The 14,653-nt window shown below is 36.3% G+C and overlaps 1 protein-coding gene across 3 annotated transcripts in view; it reads left to right on the top strand.

The window, feature by feature from the left end:
- Window positions 1–9,442, top strand: part of tln1 (talin 1) — a 77,864-nt gene extending 68,422 nt beyond the window's left edge. For 2 of the 3 annotated variants that reach the window (XM_073873941.1, XM_073873940.1), the window contains 5 exons: window positions 1,341–1,466; window positions 2,008–2,070; window positions 2,231–2,413; window positions 8,073–8,198; window positions 8,294–9,442. In XM_073873941.1, the coding sequence (XP_073730042.1) occupies window positions 1,341–1,466; window positions 2,008–2,070; window positions 2,231–2,413; window positions 8,073–8,198; window positions 8,294–8,428 (633 nt within the window). In that variant the 3' untranslated portion in view covers window positions 8,429–9,442. Of the gene's footprint in view, window positions 1–1,143; window positions 1,225–1,340; window positions 1,467–2,007; window positions 2,071–2,230; window positions 2,414–8,072; window positions 8,199–8,293 lie in introns of those variants that run through there. The other variant, XM_073873942.1, reaches the window with a different exon arrangement.
- Window positions 9,443–14,653: the final 5,211 nt, after the last annotated feature.

Genomic DNA, 14,653 nt, shown 5'->3' with positions numbered 1-14,653 from the left:
GTGCAGGTCCGTCATCTGGACAACGCTTCAGGAAAGTCAAACACACTTATACATGAAAGCCCCTAACATGTAAATAAGGCGATGTGCAACAGAAGCTTAATATTTAATGTCTTGAATGTTTTTAAGTGGTTTTGCAAACATGCCGTTGGTGCATATTTCCGCAGTTGTGACGCATATCAATCTAGAATGACGTAAAAGTTGCATGAATTACGATATGACTATTCAGACTGAAGTCGCATTGCAAAACATCCGACCGGTGTCTGATTTCGAACCACATATGGAAGTGGCACAAATCAAAATCGAAAAGATCAGATTCCATGTGGTTTGTGCTGTTCACACAGTCATTCAAAGAGACAGACATGGGTCACATATGAGCAGAAAATCGGATTTTGATGGCAGTGTGAACATAGTCTAAATTGACACTAATTAGTATCATTTCACATACAGCAATGTCGAACGGCCCTCTTTCTTGACACTTGTAAACACTGGAGGGGTAGTTCATAGAATGTCTCTGAACAGATTCATGCCCACTTTTGGGGGAAAACAGACTAGACCTTCCATTGACTTCCATTCAAAATAGCGGAACAAAGCAACGCTCGTACATAGCCGGCAGGCGTAAATAACTTATGAAATCACTCAGATTAAACATGTTGAGTAGTTATCTGTCCACCCTGCCTGCCATAGAGCGCAAAAGATACATCAACACATTTAATTTGGTCAATATAAAAACATGTCCCTTTCATTCTCACAGTGTCAAATTTGTGTAAAAATTTATCAAATTAATTAATCTAAAAAAGTAACTTGCATTATTTAAAAAAAATACTAAAATATTCATGTGAACATTTAAAACATAATGCTTTACTTTTATATACTTTACTCGTTACTTCAGAAAAGTAATATTATTTCATAATGCACGTTACTTGTACTTGTGTTATCCCCAACACTGATTATTTTATAGCATTTGATAGAAAACTATCCTACAAATGCCCCAACTAAAGATAATTCAAAACCTTGATCTATAGTACTGATTCATTTTATCTGAGATGCACTATAGTATATTCTTAAAGTAATGTTTAAACTAGAAAGATTTGTGATAATCTTTAAATGCCATTATCCCCAACTCTTTCTGTTTGCATCGGCCAGTTTGGATTTGGATTGAAGGTAACGCAGATCATTATGAATGTTACTGTATTATTGAGCATGAAGTGACCATCATCATCATCATTATCTGTACTGGAATTACAAACCATAGTCGTGTGTTCATCAGCATGCAGACGATAAACCTACACATAACAGTAATGTTCAAATATGCATGACAATGACTGTCGGTTGTTTCACAGGAAGCTGATGAGAGCCTTAACTTTGAAGAACAGATTCTGGAAGCAGCCAAATCCATCGCCGCCGCCACAAGCGCTCTGGTGAAAGCAGCATCTGCTGCTCAGAGGGAACTTGTGGCTCAGGGCAAGAGTATATAAACGCACAACACACAAACATTCACAACACTGCTCACAGAGAAATACCTCACACTTCTGCTATCGGCTGTGCTGTTTCATCTGGTGATGTCTGATTTCTTGAAGTAAACTAGTTAAATCAGTACACCAAATTGGACTGAATTGTTTGAAACAGCTGTGTCTCGAGTTAACAGTGATCCACAAACAATTTTCAAATGTGCTCGACAGTCACTCGATAAGAGTCAATATAAGCCAGCCCTTCTTAGCAGCTCTCTAGTTACTTCAACAGTACACTAAAAAGAGTCCTAAGGAACTGTTATGATACTGAATTAGGTATAATTGACGTAAAAGTACTGCTGAACTGTTTTTTTTAACTGATTCTTTCAAACGAACTCTCAGAATGAACCAGTTCACAGAAAAGAATCAGACATCTCATCACTATTCTGATCTGATTCGTTCTTCTAATGGGAGGAAGAGTTTTAACTTTGTCAGTACTGTCATAGCCAATTGAAAGCCAAATCCATCTTGATTTTTTTATTCTCTATTTCTCTCTCAGGTTGGTGCGATTCCAGCGAACGCAGTAGATGATGGACAGTGGTCTCAGGGTCTCATTTCAGCTGTGAGTCTGTTTTACATCTGTCATAGTTACTGTAGAAAGATTTCGAGCTGACAAATGTAAATTTTTTTGTGATGTATGAGGTTTCAGGGTACAGGACTCTGGTGATGGATGGTGTAATTGTTTTTATACAGTAATTCACTGTATGTTTGCTGTGCTTTAGGCTCGTATGGTGGCTGCAGCGACGAATAACCTGTGTGAAGCCGCCAACTCTGCGGTTCAGGGTCACGCCAGCGAAGAGAAGCTCATTTCTTCAGCCAAACAGGTGGCAGCGTCCACCGCACAACTGCTGGTGGCCTGTAAGGTCAAAGCTGACCAGGACTCCCAGACCATGAAGAGACTGCAGGTTTGTGTGACGGGTTTATCTGCTTTCATACACCTTAAGCTGGTCTCACACTACAGGATTGTTCAGCACACACAAAAGGAGAATATTGTCAGATAATCTCTGAATTCTTTTACATGCTCACCCTACAAGATTTGAAAATCGTAGTGCATCACACATTACAGGATCTTGCCAGAGGGAGCGCTTCACGTCATCTCACACGGAATGTAAACGTATAGAGATTATGATACATTTATTATTATTTTCAATGTTTATATTTGTAGCTAGTACACTATTAGCTTTTTGCACTCGCCTGATGTGTTTACCTACAACCTCAAATCAGAAAAAGTTGGGACACTGTAGAAATTGTGAGTAAAAAATGAATGGAATCATTTACGGGTCTCATAAACTTATACAGTATTTTATTCACAATAGAATATAGATAACATATCAAATGTTGGGAGTGAGACATTTTGAAATGTCATGGCAAATATTGGCTCATTTTGGATTTCACGAGAGCTACACGTTCCAGGAAGGTTGTGACGGGTAGCAATAAGAGGCCATAAAAGTTAAATGTATATATAAGGAACAGCTGGAGGACCAATTTGTAACTTATTAGGTCAACTGGCAACATGATTGGGTATAAAAAGAGCCTTTCAGAGTGGCAGTGTCTCTGCAATTTCCCCAATGCTGCAGCGAAAAAAAAATTCTGAGTTTTTTAGAAAAAAATTGCAAAGAGTTTGAAGTTATCATCATCTTCAGTGCATAATATCATCCAAAGATTCAGAGAATCTGGAACAATCTCTGTGTGTAAGGGGGCGTGCACACCAAAGCTTTTACGGCCACTGCCGGCGCATGTTTTCAATTGACTCCAATGGAAACTCAGCGTTTTTCAAATAAGCCAGCAGCTAGCGTTTTTTTTCCCGCGCTGAAAACCGGCGCTCTGCGTTTTTTCCGCACTTGCCGCTGATCGTCGAGAGTTGAAAGAGATTTAACTTTGAGTGAATAGCTCCGCTCATCAATGTCAGTTCTCACTCGGCAGTCCAATTACAGTGGAGGAGGGGCGGGACATTACCACAGCAATCAACCGGCTCACAGCTGAAGTATCACAGCTACCAAAGCGCTCGGCTGAAAAACAGCTGGCATTCGGCATCCTCAAGGCATTTAAAAGTTTTGGTGTATCCATCTCCTAAGGGTCAAAGCTGGAAAACTATTCGGGATGCCCGTGATCTTCTGCACTGCATCACATACAGGAGTGCTACTGTAATGGAAATCACAACATGGGCTCAGGAATACTTCCAGAAAACATTGTCAGTGAACACAATCCACCGTGTTATTCACCGTTGCCAGCTAAAACTCTATAGGTAAAAAAGCCATATCTAAACATGACCCAGAAGCGCAGGCGTTTTCTCTGGGCCAATGCTCATTTAAAGTGGACTGTGGCAAAGTGGAAAACTTTTCTGTGGTCAAACGAATCCAAATTTGAAGTTCTTTCTGGAAAACTGGGACGCCATTTCATCCGGACTAAAGAGGACAAGGACAACCCAAGTTGTTATAAGCTCTCAGTTCAGAAGCCTGTATCTCTGATGGTTTGGGGTTGCATGAGTGCGTGTGGCATGGGCAGCTTACACATCTGGAAAGGCACCATCAATGCTGAAAGGTTTATACAAGTTTTAGAGCAACATATGCATTTTCCAACATGACAATGCCAGACCACATACTGCATCAATTACAACATCATGGCTGCGTAGAAGAAGGATCCGGGTACTGAAATGGCCAGCCTGCAGTCCAGATCTTTTACCCATAGAAAACATTTGGCTAGGGCTGCAGCAATCGGTTCTTTTTGTAATAAATTAATCTAGCACTTAATCAATCAATTAATCGATTAATCTGATAAACAACCAAAACAAATTATGCATAACGACAATGATGTGGCTGTAAAATGATCAACCATTTGGCTTTTATTTCTAAAAAAAAAAACCAAAGGTATTGGGTCCAACTCCAACATTTGTCTCCAAAACGTCACAATATCACTGTTGCGTGGCTACATAAAAGTTATGCCGCGATTGGTCTGACTGGCACGAGGTTGCGTGTGCGTGTCTGTGAAGGAGTTCTTTTTTTAGGCTATACTCTCTTGCAATTGAACGTCAATACGTTTACTACTTAAAAACATCAAAGCTAAACATCATATCTAGTCAAACCGCATAACGACATCGCTACAAATACAATATGGGATTAAAGTCAGTGAACATCAATGTATAGGCTTAGGCTACGTTACCTTGTTTTAGCGACGCTTGGTGAAACAGCGGTGGATGTTTTTCGGTTCAGATGCTGAATGTAATGTAATGATCCCAAACTTTAGACATTCTCTGCTGTTTACGGACATCTTTACTCTCCGCCATCGCGCCAAATTAATTCAAAATGTATCACGCGCTATGGTGTGCTTCCTGAACATTGAACAACGTATAGAATAGTGCGCGTCATAGGAATTTAACTCGAGGAATTTTTGTTTTAGCTACGCTTGGTGAAACAGCAGTGGATGAATCGTTTTAGCCCTACATTTGGCGCATCATAAAGAGGAAGATGCGACAAAGAAGACCTGCGACAGTTGAGCAATCCCGTACTAGACAAGAATGGGACAACATTCCTATTCCATTAGTCCAGATGTTCCTTATATGCACATTTAAATTTTCTGGCCTCTTATTGCTACCTGTACCAACTTTTTTGGAATGTGTAGCTCTCATGAAATCCAAAATGAGCCAATATTTGGCATGACATTTTAAAATGTCTCACTTTCAACATTTGATATGTTATCTATATTCAATTGTCAATTAAATATAAGTTTAATATATTTTTAAATTAATCCATTCCTTATCATTATTACCAAGTTTTCCTCATTTAGTATTTTATAATGAAGTCCAAATATCCACAGTTCTTGTTATTAAAGCAACAAACGTGATATGTTTTCATGGACACGTTAGTTAGCCAGTCAAGTTATTTTCGCACTTCCACAAGTTGTTTCTGCGTCTCCGCTGTCTACCGGACCCAGACAGCAGCTTGTTTCGCTGTCTCCATTTGAAAAAGTCTGTCACTCATCTTTGTCTCAAATTGGCTATTAGGAAACGAATGATGTAATCATCCCTAAAAATCATCACATTTCATGTCTGATATGATGGGGGCAGCTGGATTTGCTTAAAAGCACATCGGGAGATGTAAAGTTTTATTTGTAAATGTCAAATATTACATAATAATCTAAGCTAATCCGTTTTCTCTCTTTATTCTCACGATAAATCATGTAGTGTGAGCCCAGCTTGAATCCGGGATTTAAATCCTTATATATGACTAAGAACAAGTTAAAGGAGCATTTTACCCATAGAAACATTAATCTTTATTGAAAGTGTGTCATATTTGTAGTCGAAATGTAACATACATTTAGAATTTGGTGCCTATATGACCGAGAAAAGGGGTGTTTGTAGTCTCAACCCCTCAACAAAGATATAGCACTTCCTTCTTTCAATGATGCAAAATGATGATTTTTACATCATTGAAAAAAGGAAGTGCAACACTGAAATCTGTATTTCTCCTGTCTCAGAGGCAACTGAGGAAATGATGTATGACCATTCAAAAACATGACTGGGGTTCTAACTATACAAAGATTAATGCAACTGGGTGAAGTGTCCCTTTAAGTAAAAAATATTTTTAAAAATTTGTTTAAAAAGTATTAAAGGAATAAATAGTCTACTCATTTTCAATATTAAAATATGTTATTACCTTAACTAAGAATTGTTGATACATCCCTCTATCATCTGTGTGCGTGCACGTAAGCACTGGAGCGCGCTGCAACGCTTCGATAGCATTAAGCTTAGCCCCATTCATTCAATGGTACCAATCAGAGATAAAGTTAGAAGGGACCAAACACATCAACGTTTTTCCTGTTTAAGACGAGTAGTTACACGAGCAAGTTTGGTGGTACAAAATAAAGCGTAGCGCTTTTCTAATCGGATTTAAAAGAGGAACTATATTTTATGGCGTAATAGCACTTTTGGGAGTACTTCGACTCGCCTGAAAAGTCCGCTACCCTTCTCCCTCTCATAATGGGAGAGGGAGGGTGTTACTGCGCCGAATCGAAGTACTCCCAAAAGTGCTATTACGCCATAAAATATAGTTCCTCTTTTAAATCCGCTTAGAAAAGCGCTACGTTTTATTTTGTACCACCAAACTTGCTCGTATAACTACTCGTCTTAAATAGGAAAAACGTTGATGTGTTTGGTCCCTTCTAACTTTATCTCTGATTGGTACCATTGAATGAATGGGGCTAAGCTAAATGCTATCGAAGCATCGCAGCACGCTCCAGCGCTTACATGCACGCACACAGATGATAGAGGGATGTATCAACAATTCTTAGTTAAGGTAATAACATATTTTAATATTGAAAATGAGTAGACTATTCCTTTAAGGTTTTGACATATTGTGAGAAATAATGTATGTGGATTAGCTTACAGCATTCCATTGATCTCACAAAATATGTTTACAGCTTTTTGATACTCTTTATAATTTATTAGCTGTTGTCTTGAAAATTAAGCTGTTGGCAACCATTTTTGTTGTTTTCAGTTTATAATTTTTTTTTAAATGTTGACACTACCACCATAGATCGTAACATTGCACATTTCAGCGTCTTTAAAGCAATAGTCCACCCTTTTGCCATATTAATCTATGTTATTACCTCAAACGAATTAATACATATCTACCTTTTTTCAGTGCGTGCACTGTACAGCGTGTCGTGAATGTGTTAGCATTTAACCTAGCCCCATTCATTCCTATGGTACCAAATAGGGAAACCACCAAACACTTCCATGTTTTCCCTATTTAAAGACATGAGGAGTTATACCAGTAAGTATGGTGCCACAAAATAAACTTTTTTTTGGTACCATAGGAATGAATGGGGCTGGGCTGGGTGCTGGCACATTCACGGCACGCTGTGCGGTGCAGGCATTGGGAAGGGATAGGTATGTATTAATTCGTCTAGGTTGAGATAATAACATAGTTGAATCTGGCAAAAGGGTAGACTATTCCTTTAATGCCCAATATATTTTACTATGAGTGCCCCCATGGGCTGATTTCACAAACTTTAAATGTCCTCATGTATGAGTGTATCAGGTTTCCAGCACTACTCTAGTTATATTTATTATACTAGTGCAGCAGTGCACTAGTTGTTTTGTGTGTATGGTATGGGTCATAAATAACAGTCTTAACTAACCTACCCAACTCTTCAGCCAGGCCCAATGCCTCAAAAGGCATAAAACATCAAATATTCCTCTAACGTCAGCCAGAGAAGCACTTAGGATGTGTTTGTCTTCCACAGCTGCATTTCCTTTTAAAGACATCCACTGAATCCAAACACAAGCACTGTCTGTACTTCGGAGACCAGTTGACCTCACTCTCAGCTCATGCTAAAGATTTATAGACAGTGGCTATTTGGGATATTCATAAACATTTGCACTCATAATTAGAAACATTCATTATAAAATTTCAGTTCGTTTCTGCCACATATTTGTCGTAACGGTAGGTTCTCTGCTTTACCAATCATTGTACTCAAGATATTTTTCATGCACACCAAACACGGTACTAACATCGCTCTCATGTTGCGTTTTACCATGCTGACATGCGATTTGTGTCCCCGCAGGCCGCTGGTAATGCTGTGAAGAGAGCGTCAGATAATCTGGTGAAGGCGGCACAGAAGGCTGCGTTTGACGCTCAGGACGATCAGACCGTGATGGTGAAGAGTAAGATGGTGGGCGGCATCGCTCAGGTAAACAAAACACTCATGCATTTTGAAAGAATGTTGACAATCGATCCAGTAAGTGTCTTACGTGTGTTCACGTGCATGTGTGTGTGTCCGCTCAGATCATTGCAGCCCAGGAGGAGATGCTCAGGAAGGAGAAAGAGCTGGAAGAGGCCAGAAAGAAGCTGGCCATGATCCGACAGCAGCAGTACAAATTCATGCCGTCAGAGCTCCGAGAGGACGGACACGAGCAGTGAGACGCAACAGAGACTAAAAAATCATTTCTACTAGCTAGATAGATAACATAATGAGCTTGAGCAAAGTAATCAAAGATATGCAATGAGTATAAAGTGAAATCTTATCAGGATGTCTATTTTAAGTGTTTTGTTGATTTTTTTTTGTCACTTATGAGCATTGCCACCTTTTAAATGAGCTTTATTGTTTGGGTTTTGTTATATTTGAGTAATGTGCCACATATGCAAGTCACGTTTAATTGCTTCTAATATATCTGTATTGTTTTTTTTTGGATTAGATTAGATTAGATTAAAAGCATTGTGTGTTTTAAAGCGCACTCGTTCAAGGCCGGGGCCAAATAGTGTTTGTGATGAATGATAAGCTTTCCAAAGCGACATGATTTATATTTGTTGAGGATGTATAGGCCATCGATTTGCTCTTCTGATAGACATGGACTTTCTGTGGCAATCTGGAGCAGTTGGTGCAATGATTCATTCTGGCGTTGAAGCAATTCATTGAGAGTAAACATATCATTTTTTTAAAGAAAAGAAAAATAAAGCTATTGTTACAGATGGTATTTCATATTAAATATGTTATTACAGTGTTTGTCAAATTTTGTGCTAACGTTTTGGTCTACTGGCATTTCTGTCAAAATTTTATATTTTATAAAGCATAAAAGCCATATTTCCATACTGCTATTTTTTCTCTTTTTTGTTTTTTTTTTTGTTGCAATTTACTGTAATATAATATAATTCCCATCAAGCTGTAGATGATATTAGATTTCAGTAAAAAAAATATCTGTAAGAGCAGAATTGGTTACTTAAAAATAGAAAGAATAAAAGATTATTGAGAGACTGTTTTTGTGATTTGAGCACATACAGTTTTTGACATTTTATTAATAACTGTGCTCTTTCTGAAAATGTCCCATTATATTTTATGATTGTGTATTTAACTTTTAACAATTTTTTCACCTTAAATATGCAAGCACACTTTGTCATATGTTTAACAAATCTTATAAATTCACTGTTTTCCAAAGATTTTCTGTGGCTTTTTGTGTTTTTATGAAGAAACAATAGCACTCATCTCGCATAAATCTAAACGTGCTTATCTGTTAACTTTAAAAGTGAAACTATTAATACAGTTTATATAAACATAAATGTTATTTACATTAACAGGCTAGAACATAGACCCTATAGATGTTCAATTTTACACCAGCCAAGCACCAAAATAAAACGACACACTACATACTGTAAAAAAAAATTTGCTGCCTGATGGCATAGTCACAGAATGTTTTGCTCATTTTTCCGTGGCATACTCACGGATCTCTGCATTTTTCCGTGTCATTTTCACGGATTGGTTACTCATCTGTTTTGTCCTATTTTCTTACCATTGCTGCTTCGGTTTAGGGTTAGATTTACATAAAATGACATCCCTACCCAAACCCAACTCTAACGCCAGGCGACAATAATAAGTCCCTTGGGGTCAATCTTACCCCAAGCCACTCTTCTTTATTTTAAAAAACATGGTTCCCTTCATCTCAGTGGAATAAGATTTTGTGACACTTCCAGATTATCTGTCAAGATTCATGTAAAAAACTGGGCTTGATTCGGTCGTTCTAAAGAGGTGTTAAAGAAAATTCACCAAAAGAGGCCCTTGGGGGTAAAAATGACCCCAATTGAAATGAATGGGAAATGCAAAAAAATATTTTTTTTTATTTGTCAAAAAAATCTATGCATCCAGAATAAATCTGAAAATATTAACACAGAAATGCACAAATGCAATATAGAAAAGACATGCTCAATCACACACACAAACAAACACACAAAGATATGACTGCCACAGAGAGCATTTTTACAGAATTTGGCCAAGAGCCACAGATGCAAAACAAAGATGTAAAATGCTCACACACACACGCACAAACACAGACTCTCACACAAAGACACAGTAAAACTTACGCACACAGAAAGACAAAGTCACAAATGCGCACAGACATACACACACTTTCATTCATTCAAAATTCTGTGGCATTTTGTAACAACAGAACATTTCAAAATGCATCAAAAACTACAAAAAATTATTCTATTTGAAATAATATTTATTTTTAATGTCCTTTCTAATGCTTATATAAACATAAATTCACAAAAGGTTTACTAAAGTACTGATGTTGAGCAGTTGGCTACATTTAGTAAAATGAATGGGTGTCTATGGGCCTCTGCTGGTCAAACTGTAATTTTTTTATGTTTTTTTCTAAACACCAAATGGCCGAATTCAACACATAGCATCTAGATCCATACGTAAAAACAAATTTTATGCAAACTTTTCATTAAAATTTGATATTTTACAGGTAAGCTAATGGTGTAGTTGAGGAATTGAGTGGTAAACAGGTACAAAAAGTACTTCATATCTCCCAAAACACAGCATTATTGTATAGATGGGAAATTAGCAAAACAATTATATATTATTTGTATCATTAAAAATTTATATATTTTTTGTAATCACTCTTTTAATTTCTGGGGTCATTTTTACCCCCAAGGAACTCTAACGTATACAGGAAAATATGGGCTTATGAGGTTAAAAGTTGAGAAAATATAAAAGAATACATCAGAAAAAATTGTATAAACCAATACTTTAAGTGACATGCTAACGCAAACGCCAAATCTAACCCTAAACCAAAATGACAATGCGGAGATCCGTGAGAATGCCTGCACGGGAAAATGAGCAAACATTTTTGTGACTATCCCACAGAACTTTGTGAGATCATGTTGGCTGCCACTGTAGTAAAACAACATTTTGAAAATAGAGTCAGCTGATTGCATTGCGTAAATCAGTGTTTTCTTGTGTGATTTAGTGCAGAACCACACATGAAAGACATTTCACATTAAGGAACACAATATAGGAGGTTTTTTATGACACAGATGTGACAGCCGGACAAAAGGACTTAACTGTGAAATGCAAGTGTTGTAGTTTATTTCATATTTATGCAGTGTCTGTTTAATTGTTTTCAATAGTAAACAGACATCAAACTTTTTTGTAAAATACAGGACTTTATCTAAGTTAATTAGATAACATTTTTGCATTATTACAAAGCAACTTTACATTGAACAAAATAAAGAATAAAGAAAGCACAGAAAACAGGACAATTTTTAGAATAGAGTAATGTTGCAGTTTGATTAAACAATTAGTTCCAGTCCTTGATTCTGATTGGTCAATATCTGTTTATTTATAAATAACACATCTATAACCTATGTACCCAATGATTCTATAACTGCACAGCACCCTTAGTCAATCAGGGACTATTTTATCCAGTGGAAGGATGATTTTTTTGTGATTTTACTTTATGAAAATTGCTTTTATACATTTGCTTTAATTTTTAAGCACAGCCTAGAGTACCTTATTGCCTACTTATTCCCTCATAGATTAATCTAATTATGTAATTACTGTAATTAGTAATATAATAATAGTAATAAAATTAATAATTTGTTACATTTATATAGCGCTTTTCTGCAGCATTCAAAGTGCTTGAAAGAGGGAATCTTTTCAAGTACCACCAATGTGCAGCATCCACCTGGATGATGCAACGGCAGCCATATTGTGCCAGAACACCCACCACACAGCAGCTTATATGTGAAGAGGAGAATGTACTTAGTACTAATTTCCATAATGTAAAAAAATCCTATTACCTGCACTTTATGTTTTTTATGTCCAGCTTGATCTATCTCTTGACTTTTTTGCTTTATGCTTGCTTATATTTCAATTTTCATTTAATGTTCATTTTAGTAAATATGTGTGTGCTTTGCACTTCTTAGATTGTGGGTTATTTGTGCAACAGTATTGTTACATTTGTCCATAAGTAATGCATGTATTTCCTCTTTCTCTGTACTGCATGTACACGCTTAGAACCATTGTGTTAAAAACAACACACTAGTGTTGTCCCAGAATCCACCCATCTCTGTGTTATTATTGAAACAACACATTTTGTTTTACTTTAACACAACTTGTGTTTTATTTTAACAAAAAATAACACATAATGTGTTAAAATTACACATAATGTGTTAAAAGCTTAATGCACAAAGATGTGTAAATCCTTTTGTGTACTGTATGCACTTTTTCTTAAACCCTAAAGATTGTTTTAGTTAATTCATATATTAAGACCTTTTGATACTCACTGGACGATGATTTTGCTTTGTGTCAATTCTTTAACCCATCGTGTGTATGAGCTCTTTCTGTGTGACCAATCCCTGGAGCAGGAGAAATACCTATTTGAAACAAATACATTTGTATACACTGTATAATAATTAGCTGTAGTTATGCGGCTGTTTGCCAGTAACTTACTGTAAATTTTATTGTACGTTATTTAATGGCAACAGTTTGTTCGAAGTTAAATAAACATTAAACATTAACAAGTCTTTATCTTTACAGAATAAAACTATAAAATAACAGCCTCATGCTATGCATTCTGGGAACCAGAAATCCTCATTAACCTTTATCCTTCAGATTTTGGTTCCCAGAATGCTTTGCATGAGGCTGTTATTTTAGTTTTATTCTGTAAAGATAAAAACTTGTTAATCTTTAATGTTTACTTAACTTTAAACAAACTGTTTCCAGTAAATAACGTAAATTTAAATCTACAGTAAGTTACTGGCAAACAACTGACAGTAATACTTTAATTTCTACAGACATTTTTAACATTGTAGCACTTGTTTATGTTTGTTTCAGGTTTACAAGAAAGATGAAGGAAAAACAGAAAACGGAAATTGTTCACTGTTAAAAAAAATCGTAGAAATTACAGTGTTACTTGCAGCTGGTTGCCGGTAATTTACCGTAGATTTAAATGTATGTTATTTACTGGCAAGAGTTTGTTCAAATTTAAATACATTTTAAATATTAACAAGTCTTTTCTTTACAGAATAAAACTATACAATAACAGCCTCATGCAAAGCATTCTGGGAACCAGAAATCATCATCAACCTTTTTCTGTTTTTTGCTTCAGATTTTGTTTCCCAGAATGCTTTGCTTGATGTTGTTATTTTAGTTTTACTCTGTAAAGACAAAGACTTGTAAATGTTTAATGTTCATTTAACTTTGAACAAAATGTTGCCAGTAAATAACATACATTTAAATCTACGGTAAGTTACCGGCAACCAGCTGCAACACTGTAATTTCTACGGATTTTTTTACAGTGTATGTGACCCTGGACACAAAACTAGTCATAAGGTTTTGAAATTGAGATTTATACATCATCTGAAAGTTGAATAGATAAGATTTCCATTAATGTATGCTTTGTTGGGATAGGACAATATTTTATAATACAACTATTTAAATATCTGCAATTTGAGGGTGCAAAAAATATTGAGAAAATCACCTTTAAAATTGTCAAAAAGAAGTCATTAGCAAACGCATCCACTCACAAAAAACTTATTTAGATATTTAGGGTAGGAAATTTACAAAATATTTTCATGAAACATGATCTTTAATATCCTAATGATTTTTATTGGAATAAAATAAGAATTGTTGGCTTTGCCAAATATACCTGTGGGACTTTTTTGTCAAGGATCACATAAAGTATATTTAATAGAATGTAGTAGTATTGCAAATTTTACTGCTAATATTAGATTATAATTTAATCTTTATTTGACTAATTATCCTTAGAATATCAAAAGTGTATAAGAAGGTGGATCCTTTTCATATCTCGGCCCTAAGCTCTGGAATGATTTATCAAAGAATGTTCGAGAGTCAGATCAATTTAAATCTAAACTTAAGACATTCTTCTTTAACAAAGCATTCACATAAAATGTCAAGTAAATGTACCTATCTCACAATAGTTTGTTTGTCTAGAACAAAACATTCACATAACTCATCTGGGTAATATACTTATGCCGCAATAGTTAGCCTGTTTGGAACTGAGCGGATTTTAAAGCACAACACTGTATGACACTTGCGTTACATGCGAACGGCCCCTACGCTAATAGGTTTCTGTTTCTCTCTCCCCGTCTCGTCCCCGACTCGAGGACAATGAGACAAACAGACCCAGTTTCTGCTGCTGTGAAGGTCATCACACCACTGATCTACTGACCCTCATGCCCAGCCGATGCCTGGCCAACGACCACCGGCTGAATCAGTTTAATCCGCTTACCTGTTTCATATCGCTATCGTGTTTATATATCTAAATATATATGTCTCTCTCTCAAGGGTTTATCTCCTTCTAGGAGTTTTCCCACAGTGTTTTTCTCCTAGAAGTTTTTTCATCC

Source organism: Misgurnus anguillicaudatus, chromosome 12 (genome assembly GCF_027580225.2).
Source record: "Misgurnus anguillicaudatus chromosome 12, ASM2758022v2, whole genome shotgun sequence".
NCBI lineage: Eukaryota > Metazoa > Chordata > Actinopteri > Cypriniformes > Cobitidae > Misgurnus > Misgurnus anguillicaudatus.
The sequence above is the reverse complement of the archived record's forward strand: the minus strand, read 5'-3'. Positions and strand labels throughout refer to the sequence as shown.